Source organism: Lissotriton vulgaris, unplaced genomic scaffold (assembly GCF_964263255.1).
Source record: "Lissotriton vulgaris unplaced genomic scaffold, aLisVul1.2 SCAFFOLD_2463, whole genome shotgun sequence".
Classification (NCBI taxonomy): Eukaryota; Metazoa; Chordata; class Amphibia; order Caudata; family Salamandridae; genus Lissotriton; species Lissotriton vulgaris.
In genome coordinates, this window is record NW_028254174.1 from 63,526 (window position 1) to 84,457 (window position 20,932).

The following is a 20,932-nucleotide window of genomic DNA, read 5'->3' on the forward strand; positions in this document are numbered from 1 at the left end:
GTTTGAGGCTCCTATGACAGATTGTCCAGTAAAATGGACGCTCTTGAATCAGTCAGTGAAGGTACCCTGCAATGTCATTGAGTAGAACCTGTTTCAACAACCTCTGTATCCTTCGTAAGACCTTCAAATGGATCCCCCTGAATCTGGAAAGACCGTCACCCACGCACTCATAACAAGCAGACTGGACTACGGAAACGCACTCAATGCTGGAATCAACAAATCCCTGCTACGCAAATTCCAGACCATCTAGAACACCGCAGCCAGACTCATCCTCGGCATTCCATGAATGATCACATCACCCAACACCTGCAAGACCTCCTCTGGCTCCCCGTCGAGTAGAAAGTAACTTTCAAGCTACTCACCCACGCCCACGCCTACAAATCCCTCCCCAACACCGGACACAAACACCACAACGAAAGAGTCTCCTTCCACGTACCCAAGAGAAACCTCCGCTCCGCCGACCTCCCCCTAACAGAAACCCCTCGCATCTGCAGAACCAGAGTGGGTGCCTCCTACGTCGCGGCAAAGACCTGTAACCAGCTCAGTCAACATCAGACGCTCCCACACTGCACACCTTCAGTGAGAGCCTCAATACCTGGCTCTTTGGCTGACTCGGAGCTGCACCCCCCACCCAGCTCCTTGAGACCCAACGAGCTACACAATTCCCTGATTGATGGATTGTTTAGTATCATATTAGATGGAATTCATGCACGTACTATCTCCATGGCAGTTCAAGCTAGATCAACAAATTTGGTAAGAGAGATATTTTGTCACAGTTTGGGAATATTACTCAAACAGCGATCCATTTGGAATATTAGAAGCAGAGACACATTGAGCTCCCTATATTAATCAAACTCTGGAGTTAACTTCCTGAAAATAAGAATCTTTCATTGTAACCAAAATAAGTAAACTATTTTGTTAAGGTGCAGAAACACTTACTAATAAGTCCAATATTTGAGGCATTCTGGCTCTCTTTTGAGATCAGAAATACTTTCCACTAAGTGCTTCACTTTAGCCCGCTCATTGAAAAGTATGATTATCTACAACTCCTTAAGAGCAACACCAATATGGTAAATGAGCTTTCAATTGTGGAACTTAGGCACCCAACTCACCCAGTACTGTTATTCAATTGAAAGCTGACCCCCTACTCTTGAAATATAATCTCCAGTGAATGTGAGGATAATATCCATGTAGTATGATCCTAAGTGAAGTGAAAATAGGACAGAGGCATGCAAATCAGGGCAAGGTTTAGGATGCAGAGCAAGTCGATTTACATTGTAAGGTTACCACTGAATCATACATTGATAATCCTTATGTAGAATCTGAGTAACCTTTTCAAATAGTTACATTTATACATGAGTAAATATACAAGTGTAAATTTACTGTTACATTTTGTAGTAAATTTACTACTTTTGACTGATCACCATTTGAGTGTAAGGGACGCCTTGGAGACCAGAGCCTCGACCTGTCTGTCGCTGCCCTGCTAAGCTTGGTCCTTGATCCTCCCTGGTGGTGGTCCAACTGCCAAATTTGCAGACGTTGCTGCTCCCGGTTTTCGCCGTTCCCAGGGACTACAACTCCCATCATGCCCTGGGCGGCGCTGGAACACTGCATCATCGCTGAGCGCCAGGAGGAGCATAAATTACTGGGAGGCCCCGTGTAGCGCGGGACGCCTTGGAGACCAGAGCCTGTACCTGTCTGTCGCTGCCCTGCTAAGCTTGGTCCTTGATCCTCCCTGGTGGGGGTCCTATTGCCAAATTCGCGGACGTTGCTGCTCCCGGTTTTCGCCGTTCCCAGGGACTACAACTTCCATCATCCCCTGGGCGGCGCAGGAACACCCCATCATCGTTGAGCGCCAGGAGGCGCATAAATTACTGGGAGGCCCCGCGCAGCGCGGGACGCGCGCGGGCTCGACAGGGCGGGCCCGTCTGAGCCCGTCCGAGACAGGAGGAGACTGGGCTGGGCCACCTCCCGTAAAACTGCTGTAAGATCTTATCCTGTTTTACTGTTACCAACTAACTGATCCACTCCTTGTTAAGTCTATTGTATTGTGCACTGGGGAGATGGCTACTAAAAATGAGAAATCTAATAAACCGGCAAATAGCTGGAAGGGAGGTGGGGTTACAGGAACCCTAGATGCATTCATAACCAGGGCCACTTCTGTCCTGGAGCATGAAATTGCATTAACAGAACGCCGTTTGTCTCAGGAGCCTTTGTACTTAAGGCGATCCTCATTGGGAGGTTTAGCTCTAGTCCCTTCCCCAGAACAGAGACCCATCCTCAACCCACTCATAGAGGATAATAGCGATCAACTCCTAGACCAACCTGAAGATTCAATCACAGTAGACACTAGTATTACTGCTGTGCTCATTGATTCATCAGTAGATGAAACTCGAAAAGAGTTAGATCTATGTGCATCTACTAAATTAGCACTAACACATTGCCCTAACCCGCAATCACTTAATGGACCATTGGCCACGGTCTCTAATACTAAAAGAAAACGGGGTGGGAACTCACATAAGGGAGGCTGCGTAAAGAAGACCAAAGTCACAAAAATGCCTAAGGTTGTGGCTAAATTAACACCAGATATTACCACAACTACACTCCAATCTCAGAAGATTGTTCCCTTATTTAAGGATACACCTGTAAGAGTAGGAGAGTCCCCGATAATTGAGGCACACCACTCGGATGGCCTATTAGAAAATATGGAAAAATTGGTTAGATCATTGATCCTACCATTGATAGAAAGAACAAAGAGGATTGGTGAGAAATTAGAGCAGCTCGAAAAAGTAACTCAAGCCAACTCTGAACTCCTAGGGAAGTTAGTTGAATCAGGATTGAAACATCAAGGAATAGTAACCGTCCCTAGAGCAGAACAAAGGACAATACCCACTGATACCATGGTAACATCTATGGATGTACAAGCCCAGCCAGTGAACAGCATTTTAGGTCATGACACAATAACGGGTGTATCGAAGGACCAAGAAAGTGGGGCGATTTCAGAGAGATCAGAGGCAAGGACCGAAAGAGGTATAGGGGTTACAGAAAAGCAAGGCAAAATATTATCCGAAATAAGGACATTGAATATGGGGGCAAATTTAGGGGTCACCATCAGAAATTGAACCTACCCCCGGACTCATACTCGTATGTAATTGTATTATCTGGCGTTCCTGAACTGAATCATGATAAAACTGAATCCTTTCATGAATTAAAAAATAAGGTAACGTTTTGGCTGAACAGAAATAGACCTCTCAGACCGGACCTACAAGGCGAAATCCTAAATGTCCGCAGAGTAGGTTGGGTTGGCCACAGGACTAAGGATATGGAGGGGGATTGCATTATTATTAATTTTAGAGATCCACGCGTGGTTCAGTACATAAGCGATTTCCATTACGATAGTAGTTTGGGGGGTATGTATGCCTCTGATCTAAGTGATTTTTATCCGCCTTCTTCTTTTAGATATAATGGTTTTGGTTTCCGCGAGAAACAGCGAGGAGGCTTTATTCCTCTGTTTGAAAACCCCTTTGAGAACCGTTTTAATGTACCAACGGGGAATCGCTATGATTTACTGTTTGGGCTTGGGGAGGTAGATTGACCAGCATTGGGGAAAGTTATCCATAAACCCCCAGTAATCGAATCATTTGCAACAGTAGGGAAAGATCATACAATACCTACTTCTATGCAGCCGACCGTGAACACTAGAGTAGACATCGAGTTATCTTGTATTGATACAACTGGTGAAGTAATAAATAATGATAGTGGATTGCATGAAGATAATAAACAGGCCCACACAGTAGAAGTCAAGGTTATTAGGAACAAAGAAAATAATCTGTTTAAGGGTACTTGGTCTATTCTGTATTGGAACATTGCCGGGTTAAGAACGAAAATAGGTAATCAAAATTGGGTAAAACTAATAAATGAACATGACATTATATGTTTACAAGAGACTTGGGCGGTGGAAGTAATTCATTTGAGTGGCTTTAGAACCTTTTTTACCCCAGCCATAGGCTCATTACATGGCAGAGCAAAAGGCGGGCTATGCACCTTTGTGTCCAACCTTTTTAAATGTGAGAATATAGATATTGTGTGTAATAATAGATTTTATCATATGGCGAGTGTGAGAAGTTGGCCTGGTATATGATGTTCACTATTCTAGTGAGCACCTTGCACCAGTCCAAACAACCCTTATGGTGATGGTTGTAAAGTCAACCTTATAGACCAGCTATCCTAGGGGTAGCATGGACAAAGCAGTCTTAGGCTAAACTCAAGAGGGCATGTGAAGCCAGCTGTTTTACCTTATCCAATCCATTTAATACCAAATGAAAGGACACCACATGGGTTATATTTCCAGAATATATATGTATTTATTTCTAAATCAATCCCCTGAACTCTTTATGAGCACAGAAGCACAAGCGCATAACAAGTAACTTAATATAGCATACAAAAGCTGCACAAATATGGATAGGCCCTGGTGGCCCGCTAAACCATATACTAAAATAGTGGTATAAGAACCACGTCACGAACAATGGTAAGGCCTAGGGCCTTGAGAATCACTGGGGCTACACTGGGCTAACAATGGTTAGGGAGCAGGAGGCCCACGGGATGCCGGTGCAGTGTCTAAATGCACATGTGTGCACACATAGAAGTAAATGGGTGCGTAAATTTAGAAAGTTAAAGGTTTGGGAGTCTTCCCACTGGACTAGAAGCTAATCACTTGAAACTAGGGCACTAGGAGAGTTACTCTTCACAGGAGCACCGCAGTACTCGGTTTACCTCACCCACAGGAAGCGGGTGCATAGGTCCCAAAGTGTGTCGGGTTTCGTCTTGGAGTTCTATGGAGCCTTGGAGAAAAGATGCTGCAGGCGGCCAGGAGAGAAGAGTCCGGGTGGATCCAAGGGTGGACCGAAGATGAAGAGGACCTGAAAGCAGAGGGGACAGAGTCTGGGTCACTAGCCAGTGACCAGGAAGGAACCAGGTGATGTCGCGAAGCAATCGGGTGCTGATGGGAAGCTTGTCTCTGCAGCCACGTGGACCAGGAGGCGTCGACGACGACCAGGAGTCAGGCAAGGACTGTCCCACGAAGGCTCTCGCTGTCGGCTTCAGGATTGGAGTCAACAAGCCTTGGCAAAGGCAACCCACGCAGGATACGAAGTAGGCTTCTTACTCAGACCAGCAAGGTCTGAGGGGCTGCTTCTTTTGAGGGAAGCAAGGGCCAGTCTGGAGCAACCAGGCCAGTGGTGTAAATTCAAAGGATCGTCGCCAAGATGGCCACTAGCCAACGGGCAAGTGACCAGGCAGACGCGTCGAGCAGGAAAATGCAAAAGGGCCCCACGCAGAACTCGTGGAGTGTGCAGGGATGATCTTTGGTGCAGATGCTGCTCGGGGCTGGGGTTTCTCAATCCCCAATGCACAGCTTCGAGGAGGCCTCTGGTGCTGCACAGTTAGCAGGTCGCAGACTTTTCAAGATGGCCGGTCCCACGTCTCTCGTCGCCTCCACGGGTCTCAGCTTTGCAGGGACTGTGGATCAGGCTGTTGGATGTCTGGGAATCCGGTTCTCGTCAGGCTCTGTGCTCGGGCTCCGGCAGGAGGCAGCGGCAAAGCAAGTCGGCCATCGCTGGATGGTGCCTGCTTGTGCAGGGTGGTCACTCCTTGACCACAAGGGAGATTCTTCAGTCGTCTTCTTCAAGTAGATCGTCGAAGGTCCAGAGTTTTGTTTCAGAGTTTCAGTCAGGATTAATCTAAAGTCTTGGGACTTCTACCTATATACCAAATCTAGGGGCTGGATAACCTGCTAGGTCCCTCCTATGGGTGGGACCAGGGAAGGGGGTGGTTACACCCCTTTCCCTTTGTCCAGTTTCGCGCCGGTGCTGGGGCTGGCACCGGTTTGAACTGGACTATGCATTGGAAACCTTGTGTGCCCCAGGCAGTGTCTCCTTTCTTTCAGCCCTCCCTGTCCTAATACACAAAACCCTGTCTGGGGTGGTGCTAGTACCTCCCAAGACAGGAAACCTATTGTCTAAGCCTCCCTCGCTGGAAGGACTCCCAGCAGCAGGAGGTCAGACTTGTGTCTGTGGCAGCAGCATCCATTTTGTGATGCTGAGGCTCTGGTTAACTTTAACCGGGAATAGTAGGAACAACATGTCTTCTCCCTCTAGAAGGGTGGAATGCTACCCCCATCGCCAGAACTGGCGAGGGGGTAGTATTCCAAAGCATACAACACCTAACACGACATGTTTTGATAAAGCCAAACAAAAGTTAGCAATAACCGTGAGGATTATAATGCACTTAAGAGTATATGGTATGGCATTATCCTAGAACAGCTATAAGGACATGGTTCCAAAAGCTGCAGACAGGCTCAGCTCCTGCTAGAGCACCATCTCACATAAAACCAATCACTCTGCCTCCAGGATTGTTAAGGCCTGCCATAGGATTTACTTATAGGTATATATGTGTCTAGATATAAGGTTAGTTATAGGTATTCTATATCTAAGCAAGGGGTGATTACACCACCTTGCCCCAGCTGAGTGATCAGCCAGTTTTGTCAAATTGGATGGCCAGCCAGGGGTGGCAAAAGATATGCTGCAGCCCCTGGTAGGCCTTGGATGCACCTATGCCCTGGGTACCTATAGTACACTGTACAGGGGCTCATAAGGTGACCCAATATCCAATTGGAGATGTACCTAAAGTACATGGAGTCCATTTTACAGAGCGAGCAGATAGCCTGGGACCCTGATTAGCAGGATCCCAGGCCAACTAAGTCGAAAACCAGCTAAACACTAGGCACAAAATCTGGGGTAACCATAGTCCGGTATCCACCTTCCTACAGTGAGGATACACATTAACAAAACACTGTGTCTGTTAATTGTGAATTTTTATAATAACGTTCCTTTGAACGACCTTTCAGTGGTGTTAAAAGCTTTACAAACCGATATTATTAACGTGCAAAATAGAGCGAACAAAGAGACTCTGGTGGTCTGGGGTGGTGATTTCAATTGTTCACCATGCAAGAGAGGAGAAGAAGGGATGTGTGGACTAACATTGGATAGAGAAACACATTTTATGCATTTTGACCACACTGTTACTGGGGATCTTCTGAATGAAATTATATTTACATGTGACCTGGGTTTTGCAAATAAATGTGTCAACTGGAGATCCCATTTTCCCCAACGTTTAACGGCAGAGGGGTGTTTTCGATAATTGATTTCATAACGGTATCTGCAAGTTACAGGGACAATGTCTCACATTTTAAAACAATAGGGAACCCTCTAAGTGATCATTTCCCTGTTAGGATTGAAATCACTAACCCATATTACGCCCCTGAGCATTCACATAAACCAGGGCAATATCAGAGTAATGTTGCGCAAAAAAAAATAAACGATTATGCTCTGAAGTGGGCAAATGTAGTCCCTGATGATTTCTTGTCTAAATTAATTAAGAAGTGCGAATCCAGTTTCAGTGTCTGTTTGGGAGAGGCAGTAGATAATGTAGAAATAATCCAAATCTTTAAGATAATCACCACTCAGATAAAGGACAGTCTGTGGGTAGAAGTAAGAAATCCTAAACCAAAAAAACCCAATTGGTTTGATACAGTATGCACTAAAGCTTACTCTAACCTAAAACGGGCCTTAAATACCACTGTCAAGGATCGTATTTTAATAAGGGATTTGCAGTTTTAAAGAAAAGAAAGGATGTCCTGAAGAGGGACGCATGGGACGCTCTATGCGATGCTTCCCAATCCCGAGATATGACCGCTTTCTGGAAGGCAGTAAATGTGCCTTTTTTAATGATAATTTCAGGGCTAGAATTGAGATTGCAATTGCTGAGACGGAATGGATTAGGTTTTTTAAAACCTTGTATAGTGTACTGACCATGACCGAAAGAATATCAGGTGAGGAAGTGAATCGGGTTATGGTTAGTACGGCCAGCCTGCAAAATAATAAGGTAAACTTGAATATCACCTTGGAGGAAGTGATTTTGAGCATTAGAGCAAGCATGGGGGGAAAGGCACCAGGCCCTGATGGTGTCCCGGTGGACATTTTTAAGAACAATATAACCCTTTGGGCACCATGCTCACTACATTTTTTAACACTTCCTGCACAGATGGATTGGTATCGACATGGTATGAGTCGATAATAGTTCAGATTTTTAACTAGTTGCGCGTGCTATCGCCCTATATCGTTACTCGACTCTTCAGTCAAAATAATTGGAAGAGTGATTTTAAACAGGTTGCAAACTTGGGCCGACGAGCATAGGATACTTAGCGATCTTCAGTATGGCTTCAGGGAAGGTGTTGGTACTGTGGATCAGGGCCTTAATTTGTATATACTTCAAGAAAAATACACCAAGGCAAAAGGAGGATGATTGTTTTTAACCTTTGTGGATCTAACCTCCGCATTTTATTGTGTTACCCATAGTAAGTTATGGGCAATCATGGAACATTTGGGCGTTGAGAACAACATTATCGAATTCCTTAGGGACCTGTATAATGGTGCCAGGGCAATGATTAGATTCGGTAAGAATGGGGAGTGCACAAAGGTGTTTAGCATTGTGTAGTAACCACGCTACGCTGGTATGATGTAAACCAAGTAGGTTTATTCAGAAGTAAGTTAACAGGTGGTAAATCACAGCCCCACCAGGAGCACCCTGCTAGCTGCTCAGCCTCTCTGACCAACTGTCACACCTCATCCAGTCACCCAGGCATTCTAGTGAAGGTCCACTCACCAACATTCCATACAGAGGATACACACACAGGCTGAGCAGCTAGAGTGAAGAAACATAGGGAATAAAACATCATGTGAGAATACTACATACCTCTTCCCTAATGAACAGAAGAAAGAGCGAATGCATAACGTTGAACATGCAATAACTATAAGCATAAATGTACATCATACGTAAATACCCCACAACCCAAAATGAAAGGAAGATCACGAAGAAGAAATTACCTATTTAAAACTGAGTCAAAAGTCCAGACCCAGGGATGACGGGAACACCGTACCACTAGAGGGAAAGGAACCCAAGACAAGAAGGAAAGATGGATACTCAAATACTAAATACAATATAACCATCACCCTCCTCAAATACAGAAAAATAAAAATAGAACAACATGCAATGTGGACTAAAGGGACTGAAACCCAAAATCCTGCCCCCACCATTAACAAGGGACAACCATAAAAACGTAAGTGCTCCCAATTGTAGAGACAAGTCACGTGAACAAAAGGGACTAAAAAAAAACCAATGTCCTGCCCCAAACTAAAATAAGGAACACCAATGCAATGTTATGTTAACTCCCGTGTAGGGAGACAACAAATGTAAGTGCGGAACAACATTGCCATCTAGTGTTTTAATTTGGTAATGGTGCATCATATTGCATATATGAAATGTTTTCTCATACGTATAAGAATATGTTACATTTTAATATCTCGGTTTTTTTTTCAGCATGCCAACTTGGATAAATGTGTTCACTATTGATGTCCCATGACCCCAGGATGCTCCTGGAGTGGGTTCTTTAGTGATTAGTCACGTTTTGACTCATCTGTATGTATTTAGGGGGTTTCAGTCCCACCTATGTAATTAGTATTGGGTGTAAGCCCCATATACTCAGTGTTTAGGGGGTGTTAGTCCCACCTACGTTTCTAGTAATAGGTTTTAGTCCCATATACTCAGTTTTACATGGAGTTTCTCTACATGGGGAGCATCTTCACCGTCCCTCGTTTGGGGCAGGATTTGGGTTAAAGTCCCATTATCCTCAGTTTCACATTCAGCGTCTCTTGTTTGAGAGGCAGGATTTGGGTTAAAGTCCCATTATCCTTATTCTTACATTTACTGTTTCTTGTTTTAGTGGCAGGAATTGGGTTAGAGTCCCTCGTTCTTGGGGCAGGAATTTGGGTTTTAGTCCCTCTTTCCTTATTCTTACATGGAAATGTTTCTATCTCTGTGGTTATTATTATCTTTCTGGTGGGAAGATGGGTAATGTTGACATCTTTTGTTGTTGTAATTTTATCCATATTCTCATGTTTTTAAATTGTTCACACTCTTGTTATGTGGTATATTATTATGTATCTCTGAGAGTTGAACTATTTCGTACATTGGTTCTTGTACTATGTCTTTCCTTCTTGCATGCCTGTCTGGCCAGTAGGTGTGTCTGTCGGTTAGTCATCGGTATTTTCAAGCTTTGTTTTCCTCTTTGTTTCCTTTTTTTGGGTTCTTGTCTTTCTCTTTTTATGAATGGAAAGGAGGATGGGTATGTTCTTCTGTATGTTTTTCATTTCTTTGGTTCTTTCTGACCAGTGTTCATTCCTTTTTGTTTTCATTGTGGAAGAGAGGGGATAATGTAGTATTCTTGCATCTTGTTAATATGTTATACATGCTTTCTCCACTACTAGTCCAGCTTGTAGAATGCTGCAGCTATGATGCGCAAGAGAATGTTGGGACTGTGGGCTGAGGTCTTCAGTTGACATTGGGCTGAGCATCATGCTGGATGCTCCTGGTGGGGTTTTTACCATCTTATCTGCATATCTTCAAATAAACATCTTAACATCATCTTTGTGTGGGACCTGATCTCCAACTCGTCGCCAAAAATAATGTAATAACCACGCTACGGTGGTATGATGTAAACCAAGTAGGTTTATTCAGAAGTAAGTTAGCAGGTGGTAAATCACAGCCCCACCAGGAGCAGCCTGCTAGCTGCTCAGCCTCTCTGACCAACTGTCACACCTCATCAGGTCACCCAGGCATTCTAGTGAAGGTCCACTCACCAACATTCCATACAGAGGACACACACACAGGCTGAGCAGCTAGAGTGAAGAAACTTGGGGAATAAAACATCATATGAGAATACTACACATTGCCAGAGGAGTGCGGCAAGGATGCGTCCTTGCTCCATTCTTATTTTCCATCTATATTAACGATCTAGAAAGAACTTTTCTGCAGGAATGTCAGGGTATGCCATTGGCCTCAAATCGTCCTATACCAGCATTAATTTATGCTGACGATGCAGTATTGATGGCCAGGACCCCAAAGGCGATGCAAAATATGGTAACATCATTTACAACCTTTATGGCCAAATTGGACTTGAAAATAAACTGCAGCAAGACTTTCTGTATGAACTGTGGCCTAGGGGCAGAGAAGCTGAAGAAAACCATGTATATTTATTCAAACCCTCTTGTTTTTTCCCAAACTTTCTCCTATTTGGGAATTTTGTTTGATAGATATGGCCAGTGGGCTAATGCAGTAAAAACTAGGAGGCTGCTGTTTGCAAAATCTATAATGGCCCTTCAATCATTTAGTACGAAAATGGGGAAGAAACCTATTAAAGAACTTATTTGTTTTTATAAGGCAAGCTGTGTTGCGTTTGCCATATATGGTGCAGGAATTTGGGGGCATTCCAATGTGAAAAATCTACAGGTGATCGAAAATACATTTTTAAGATATCTTTTATCAGTACCAGAAAATGAGTCCACCCATAACTGCCATGCAGAACTTGGACTTGAGTTTTTGGAAGGCACCATTAGGGTACAACCCGTTCTTTTGCGGCACCGGGTATTGACCACAGAGGAATGTTCCTTTAATCGATTAATTTTGACTGATGTAATCAAACTTGATCACGTTCAGAAGATAAATTGGTTACAGTATATTAAGACGTTCCTCACACAAATAGGTCACCTTGATTATTATGAAGAGCCTTTTTTGATGACCCAGATTCCGAGAAAAGAGTTGAAAAAACTGTGTATAACTTATCTGGAGGATCGCAGGGACATTATGGAATTTAAAAAAAACTCTGTGATCTCACATCAACTGATTACGACTATGAATGTTATACAACCTTATATTGCGTTACCGATGAGAGACTTTGAAAGGTTCCTACTCATTCGCTTTAGATTTGGTATTTTGTACAGGTTATTAAGTCTTCCTAATGTAAATGACTGGTCCAAGCAACTGATTAAGTGTCCGTGTGACGATCTGTCCAATCAATCAGATATACATATTTTATTCTGTTGTAAATTTTACACCATACCTAGAAAAAGATGGATTAAGCCCATTTTAAAGTATATGGATTTTAGACAATGCAGACCTGCCTTTTTAGCAATTCAGATGCTTGATAATATATTTGGTGTTGCATCCGTCGCAGCTTTTCTTAAAAATGTTTTTATTTCAAGGAAATCGATGAATTTTTAAATTGTAATGAGCCTTAAGTATAAATTTGATCTTGTCTGTATCTTGATATTTTTTTAACTTTATATTCACTTTTTTTTAATATGATGTGTTTTTACTGTACTTTTATGGTTATCTGTGTATTATAACCGAATTAAGTCATTTGAACTGAACTGAACTGAGTGTAAATTTACTACAAAGTATAGACTCAGACCGTGGATGGATCCCAATTCATGAGTGTAAAGTTACTTCAGAAAATAGAACCCAGGATTAAGTCCAGCACCACACATGGCCAACTACTAGCACTACCCCACCCTCTGATAGAAAATATGTGGCAGGGACTTAAAATAGAGCCCCTAAGCAAATAATGCTAAAATTACATTATTTATTTTCACTTTTAAAACAAATATCTATTTAATGCAATGTTAAAAATATATATATGAATAAAAACAAAATATCATTTTGTGGTAGACTATTTTATCACTTTTTTATTTGAAAATAAATGGAAGTTTTAAAAACTATTACATTAATTTACATTCTAGACATAACTTTTTGTATTTTTTAATACATAAGTAAATACAAACATTTTACTTTAGAGGGGAATTTTGATAATAAAGTTATATATATTTTTAAAATGTTCATATGTTTAAATTAATAAATATTTAGTTAAAAATTAAGGGCCTCATTATGATGTCGGGCAGACCACCACCGATAGGCCGTTGGTGGTGGTCCACCCAACATCCAGGGCATCGGTCTGACTCCTGCATTACAATGTTGGTGGTTGGAACGATAATGTCTGGGGAAAGACGGCTGCATCCGACAGGCTCAAGGAGCAGGTTGGAGCGGCGGTCGGACTCTAATCCTTACAGTGGAGACGGTGCCTACACAGGCACCGCCGTAGGGATTAGGATGTCCCTTTCCAACTGCCTGTTCATGGCGGTCCCACTGCCATGAAAAGACAGACTGAAACTGACTTTGGGCGCCCCAAGCAGGGCCCCCATGGGCCACTGCTTAGTGGCCAAGGTGGCACATGTGGTGCCCCCCACACATCCATGCAGCATGTGTCAGGCACCACATAGTGCATGGATGTTTGAAAAGTGCCTCTTTCTACTATGGGTTGTGCTGCACCCCTTTTACTGGGCTGCGGCAGAAGCCGGAGTAGAAAAAGGCAGTTTACAACCACCTGCTCGGCGGTCATATCCTAATAGGGAGGATGAGACCGCCCACTCATTTTTGGTCGGTTCCTAACCAAAACAATGCCGGTCGGCGGTCTGACCGACTGCCATTGTAATGACCCCCTTAGTTCACAGTGTAAAATTATTAACACTAATTTTTCACATGTAGTTTAGTATTAATATTCAAAACTGGACGTAAAATGCTTTTCCTAATGTTTATAATAGAGGTACGAAGCAGAACGTTTAGTCACTTTTTGTTTGTTAGATACTTAAATAAGCATCTTCTATTGTGACAGATCCATGAATTCTTAGCTTGAGATTTTAATTGAACCTTCGAGACCGAAAAAGTGATCCAGCACCTCCTTGATAAAGAAACGTTTGTTAAGGGGATTCCACAACTAATTATTTCTGCTATCAAAAGCACCATGAAAATTAGCAAACCAGTTAGCCACTCTGAAGCTCCAAAATGGCTTGCGTGCCTGCAGAGGTACATTTCACATGGGTATACCAACACAGTATACATATACCTCCATCTTACATTGAATGTATAGTGATTGCATTTTATTAAACCAATGGAATTGGTAGATATGTTAGTGCTACAGGACCTGAGAGCAATCATGAGCTCTTGATACTGTGACTGGAAATCAATGCACTTATTACCAGCACAGATCCTCATACCGCTCACACTGATGTTGTGAAATTAGTGCAGCAAACAACATTAGAAGGCTTAACTGGGCTTCTATTGTTACTAATGACTTGATCCCAGTCATATGTAATTGTACTGTCTTGATATTAGAGCAAATTTTCATAACTTTCCAGCCAAGAGGTTAGCATTCTTTGTCAGAAAACCCTTACATGTGACTACTGTACCTGAGACCTTGGTGCAATGATGAGTGTCTGGCCCTTTAAGAAAGGCTTCTTCGTGAAAAAGGGAATTCAGGGATAATGTGCTCCTCCTGGAAAGGAAATATACATGCTTTTACAAGATAAACAAGCATTTGCACTGCAATCGGTCTCACCTTTATGACCTTATATGTATTTAGCTATGCAGCACATTAGCCTGGGTGTTGAAACATCTACTGTTCTTTAACATGGAGGGAAAGTAAGCACCAAACTGCGTGTCACGTCAGGTATGGGAACACATGGAGAGAAATATATCCTTTCAGCTGGAAATGGTGTAGGCCAAAGCTCAGTTTTTCATATAAAATCAGGGCCTTCGATGGTCATATCACTGAAAATACAAGATTTGAAAAAAATATTATTGTCCGTGGGTGCTCGTGGAAGACAATTTCTATGGACTTGAATCTAGAGAATGCTTAAGTGATTCTGGTATTTTACTGACCTCTGCTGGTCGTTTTCTATCAAGAAAGTTAATAGAGGCAGTTGAACAGAAAACAAAGTCACTAAGCGGAAGCAGACAAGTCCTAGGGCTGATCTCCAGAGCCCACAAAGCACATACACATATAGGTATATAATAAGTATATACTAAAGTATATACAAGAGGTCGCGAATGCTCTACCTAAACACGGATATGGAAACTCATACTTTGGTTATTCACCCCAGAGGTGAGAATCAATACAGGTCGACAAAGGGACAGTGAAGGTATTTACAGGAGACATGATGGGTGCCATAAGTTGGTGTCTGGCATTCAAAAAGCACATCTGAAGGCTACATATGGAATTAGCATGAATCCCTCCCAAATAATCCCCATTTTGATTTTATTAGCATTTAGGACACACAAATCATACCATCTGGAAATCAATTACTTAGACATCGGGTTCCCGGATGCATTTCTACTATAAGCTACATAGAGAGATGTTTAGTGTACTGAGAGCACATGCAGAGAATTCACAGTCAGGGCACCCTGCATATAGATTTCCATTTGTCGTCACTTGGCCCATACTGCCTTCTATGAGACACAGGAGGAGTCTGTTGTTCTGCAGGCACACACCTGCTGGCAACACAGCAGGGTCTGTTATACTGGAATACCAACCAGCCATCATCTAAATTTGATTACGTTCAGCAATGCAAACAGCACATCTGGCAAGACGTTACACGTTTCAGCGGAGTGCCCATTTGTTCTCACACTGAAATGCTCAAGTAAAGCAAACCAATGTGCTGAATACACATAAGGACCTAATTAAGTACATTTTAGTGCGATCTGAGGCAGCAGGATATTCTGAAGAGGGCGGTAAAGTCCAGGCATGAAGGAAATTTGGAATTAATCCCCCAATGAAAGGGATGGGGCTTCATTTGCAGAGCAACACCCCCATACAAATGAGCTGTAGTGGTGAGGGACAGAGACGCCTGCCAGCTGGATCATCATACCAACAGGAGCACCCATCAGTTACCAGTAGACAATGCGTACCTCTAAGCATTATGAACCATCAATTTTACGCAATGCTCAACGACTCTGCAGTGTTGTCAGCATATAGAAAAATACAGGAAGTGGTACCTGATCAGATGCAAAATAGAAAGGTCAAGAGACCGGAAGAACCTTACAGACATTTTCTAGTGGTGTAGCTGAAGTAGCAAAATCTCATATCGGCAACGAAAAAAAAAATACAGCATGGCTTTGTACTGCTGCTACTTTTCTAACTGAGCTCTATTGCAAACAATTAATCAGACTAGAGGATAAAAATACATTTTATTCTGTTGCCCCTTACAAGAGGTCAACGGGCCCTGTACTACTGAAGTGGAGACAACATTCCCCCTTAATCATAGTTTTCAAAAAAGCGTTCCCCAATTACTTTGCTTTTTGGTTGCTTTGGGTGTGCGTACCACAGGTAGTAATAGTACATTTGCCTAATGGAGAATCTGTGCAGAACGAGTTCCAACAACCCGAGTGAGGTCATCATCAACAACTTTATTCGATTTTTCGTAATAAAAATCAAACAAGTACATAGCAGTAACAATTCACAAACATCAATACAGAAATATATAAAAACCTATGCAGGATTAAAAGAATAAGTCATCAAAAAACGTGATATAACATACATGGTCCAGGGACAAGCAGTCCCAGAGAATTAACCTATTTAACCCCTCCGTGTACCACACTGTGCACCAAAGTAAGAACGGACGAAGACTGATAACATTTGGAATAAAATTCATGCCGAATTAGTATCCTTTCAGCTGGTATACCCTGTCCCAAAGTAAAAAGGCCACTCAAGAACTTGTTTTCTATCACCAGATTTGGTCAATAGGTGCATATCCCCAGCCTCACACCCAAATGTTGCCATAGGAATGCATTTGCCTATATAGCTCAATAGTTTTGGAAGCCTACACCCAAGTTAACTAGCATATTCATTCAAGCCAGAAATAACCCTTTTAAGACTCCCTACATTTTTCTTAATTAATGGTTGCCAACTAAGGCCAGAACCGAACAGAAGCCCAAGGTAACTTTCTGACAATGGCCTTCTGATCTCCCGCTCCTCGTGCTCCTCTTGCCATCCCTGAAGTACCTTGCATTTTTCTAATACCTTTTTTCGGCCAAAGTACCACAAATTAGAAGGGAAAGATTTGGTGAGCGTTCCTTTTCATACAACGTGCCCAGGCTGTGGAACACCCTCCCTCTTTCTCTACGCTCTGTAAATAAGCTATTCCCCTTCCGGAAAATGTTAAAAACATGGCTATTCCAGAATATCTCCCTTTAATAGTGTATGATTTAAAGCCCTTGATGATTCTGTGCGGCACTATTAGCCTTGGGATGTCTACTTAAAATCGGTCCTTGGGCTAAAAAGCTGGAGGTTTTCGTGTTCTTAGGGCTAACCACCATAAAATATATATATTTTGTATAAATAGTGGACAGCTCAAGACTGTAAAGATGCTAAAGGCTTCTGACTGTACGAGGAATTAAAACCACATAATCGGAGTATAAAAACATGGGAATCCCTTTACCACCTGCTCTAGGAACATCAAGGCTACGGTTAGATAACACCCCTTTCAGCCGATTAATGTACATAATAAAGGAGAAAAGGTGCGAAGATGAAGCCCTGTCAAACTACTGTGGGAAGCCCTCTCCCACAAAGTGACTGGACGAGAAGGGCAGAAGGCGGAAGTCCCGCCCCAGGGGAGGCTGTGAAATGCTGTAGGCACGTAGGAGGAGCAGAGGCCGCCGATGCAAGTGAGGGAAGCCCCGCATGACGGAGCCTGTAGCCCGGTGAGTGGGGCGGGTGGGGCTTAGTTGTAGGGTGTGTGTGTGTGTGTGTGTGTGCCTGCGTGTGTGTGCATGCGTGTGTGCCTGCGTGTGTGGGCGTGCATGTTTGTGCGTGTGTGTGCCTGCGTGTGTGCCTGCGTGTGTGTGCCTGCGTGTGTGTGCCTGTGTGTGTGCATGCGTGAGTGTGGCTGTGTGTGTGCATGCGCGATTGAGAGAGGCGAGAGGCTGACTTGCTGTTCACAGTTTCTGGGAAGCGCGTTCCCAGACCAGAATCTGCTTGTGCACTGGTCTGTACCACTTGGAAGGCAACACACCCACAATAAGTCTCGCTGGCGACAGCGCTTCGCGCTGCAACGCCAGGCGAGACCTAAAAACAGACAGATGCATCAACAGTGGGGAAAGTAGCTGGAGACAGCTAAAAGCAGAGATTCACAGAAATTCTGGGAAGTAGCTGCATATAGCTGTACAGACACTGATCCCAGGGTCCTAGAAACAAAGAGGCATGGTGTATCAGATTCACCACTCTATACAATAGCAAGACTTGTTCCCACAGTTCAGTCAGAGCAGAACTGTTTAATAAACTCTGTGCTCGAAGATTTAGCCATTCTAAAGCTATTTTGCTGGTAGAAAAAATCCATCTTTTTTCTGGTGGCTGTAAAAAAGGCATGTTGGAATGAACCACCAGATTGATAGTTCCCTAAAGTTTGTTGTAGTTAATTCTCACTGAACTGAAAACTTCGGTCTCAAAATAAGTTCACTTTTCAGACCGATTTGAGGAAAAGGGTTAGCATGGTAGTGCAAGTGTTTGGATTTCTCAATTTTGTTGACAAATATAATATATATGGTTTCTACTCCTTTAACCTATTACCATCACTCTAAGAACATCAGGGAAATTAAAGATCACTTTGTTTTTTTGTCCAAGTTATCATGGTCTTAGAAAGAGTTGACTGATTAAAATATTGAGAAATTAAGGAATCTAAGCATATACTCTGAGGAAATGTAAATAATATATTTGGACACACGCAGATTTTGCCATTTCTAGATTTCTGTGCTCTGCATGATTTCTTCATAGCAGATTTACCAAAAAGGGCTTATAACATGAACCACAACAGATTTAAGAAAGATGATCAGTCGCTTAGAGCTCAGGTATTGCACTCTGCTGTATACAATCTTACTGTCTTTATATATCATTTGTAGAAGCATTCTCTAGGAAGGATACGCGGCCTTTGCAATTTAGAGTACTATTATTTTATGATGATTTTTATGTGCCCACTAAATATAGATATTGATTGAGTAAAAAATAGTTTTCTTGGTATATTAAATTGTGCATTTTTTTTTAGTAGATGTGGATCAATTGATGTTATTGTTATGTATGTTAATATCTGTTAACTTTGGTTATTACAGCAGTGTATTTTAAAGTGAAGATTGTTTTACTGATCTATACATTTTCTATAATACAGAGTTTATCTATTGCGCTATATGAAATAAACACATGTGACTGAAGGACATTTATTCTCCTAATTTAACTCTATAAAAAAAAAAGGATATGTGTTTTATTTTATTTAGGAAACATGATAGCCATGGTAGAGTGAAAAACTAAATTCAAAGAAGGTTTCCATTCGATACTAATGTGCCAGAATCTTTCTTCATGTTAGGGTGACATTTTCAACAAATTGCAACAGCACTAATGACGGAGAAAGGGTAACATTATAGCCAGAGTTTGAGAGGTGGAAGTATAAACAACGGCCCAAATATGTTGAAAGGTTGATGTCCCCATACCGGAGATGTCAGGAGTTTGGGAATATCTTTTACATTTTCATAGGCAAGACTAAACAAAGATGGAACATGAGTACTGTTTCTATTAGGGGCATGTCTTGGTTGGTTACCATACTTTAAACGATTTTTGCACCTTCAAAGTAACTAAAGTAGGTTAGTCTTTTTATTTTGTTGATGTGCTGGATAACGTTATTATTGCCTGCTATCCCCTGATATAATTTAACACAAACAAATGTTATTCAATGTGTGGTCCATTTTAATAAAGCAAACACAAGGATATGATGGACGGAGCACTGAAACCTTTCAGACACTCACCCCTAGTCACAGATCTGGGTTGAATCCATCATCATTATTTATCTCACTTCACCACCTCAGTTCAGACCCAGCTTTATGCAAATCAGCCTTGACCCTGTGCCTTATGGGAACAGTCCAGCCCGAACTGCCAAGCCTGGTCTTCCCTGAACCGGAAACAAGCATCCTGGGACTGGTTTCTGGGTAACACCCTTCATCCGCCAGGCTAGCTTGAATCCAGTGGCAAAGTGAGTAAGGAACCCACGTCTGGGCATACCCTGCCAACTTAGGCCGAACAAAGCAAACACAAGGAGATGGTGGACGGAGCGCTGAAACTTTTCAGACACTCACTCCAGTCCATTTTAATATCTGAGAAAATATAAAACCTCAACCTTCCTCTTTTACCTGCTGGACTTTTACAGCCATCTCCCCTCTTTTAATTAAGCTTATGCCTGTTGAAACCACTCATATACATAACGATCAAAGAGATATTCTGCATGAATCTTTAATAGAAAACATTGTTTTACATTTATTTAAAAAACTGCCTTATAATCTTATAAAAAGTAACTCAATCTATAATTGTGTAGATGAACAGTTTCTATCAGGATTAAATTCTACCCAGAGTTCACTGAGCTGATCCAAATCTGCAGCCACAGTATTTTCATGTAATGAAGGAAAGGTGTAATTCAGTTAATAACTTATTTTTTTTCTCATTCTCATTACATTATTTTTTTCTTACCCAGTTAGCGGATATTGCAGTAGACAGCCTGTGCAGAGGAGTCTTCGCCGGAGATTGTCGAGCTCTCAGTGTGCGCTCATGCTTCCCCATGCTCTATGAGGCAGAGCAGAAGAGACGCTCTGTAATATTGGGAATGGCCCTCAGTGGAGGTAAGATAATCTGGATGGACACTTAAGTTCAAGTTGGTAGTTTTTTAATATATAGCTCTAGCCATAAAGGTGGCATAGATTCTGAAAGGAAGCAGAGCTTTAGAAACTGGGATGTATGCAGTCCCCATGTAGATTCCCTCTACAGTCCACTACACTGCTCTGCTTCTTCCTCTTTCCTCAACAGCCAGTTAATCCTTAAATCTCCTACCCGCTCACCCTTCCTTTGCACTCACTCGCTAAAAGTTTTAAATTTGTAGCTCCATTAATGTTTGTAATTTCTTGTTAAACCCGGTACCCTATTGCTCAATCTCTACCTTTCTTTTTCAACCAATCCCTGTGGCATCAATATTCCATGGTTCTAATGTGATATAACCAGTCTGAAAATGCCATTCCATGATCTCCTCCATGTACTGCTGAGGTTTCTCCTTCCAAGTCCTACAAAGGCTATTTTCCATGCCTCACCATGAACATTCCCTTCAGTTCCATAAAATTGGGT

The 20,932-nt window shown here is 42.4% G+C and overlaps 1 protein-coding gene across 1 annotated transcript in view; it reads left to right on the forward strand.

Moving 5' to 3' along the window:
• Nucleotides 1-20,932, forward strand: part of PPOX (protoporphyrinogen oxidase) — a 203,116-nt gene that overhangs the window by 21,400 nt on the left and 160,784 nt on the right. The window contains exon 5 of the mRNA XM_086951574.1: nucleotides 20,292-20,436. Within this exon, the coding sequence (XP_086807700.1) occupies nucleotides 20,292-20,436 (145 nt within the window). The remainder of the gene's footprint in view (nucleotides 1-20,291; nucleotides 20,437-20,932) is intronic.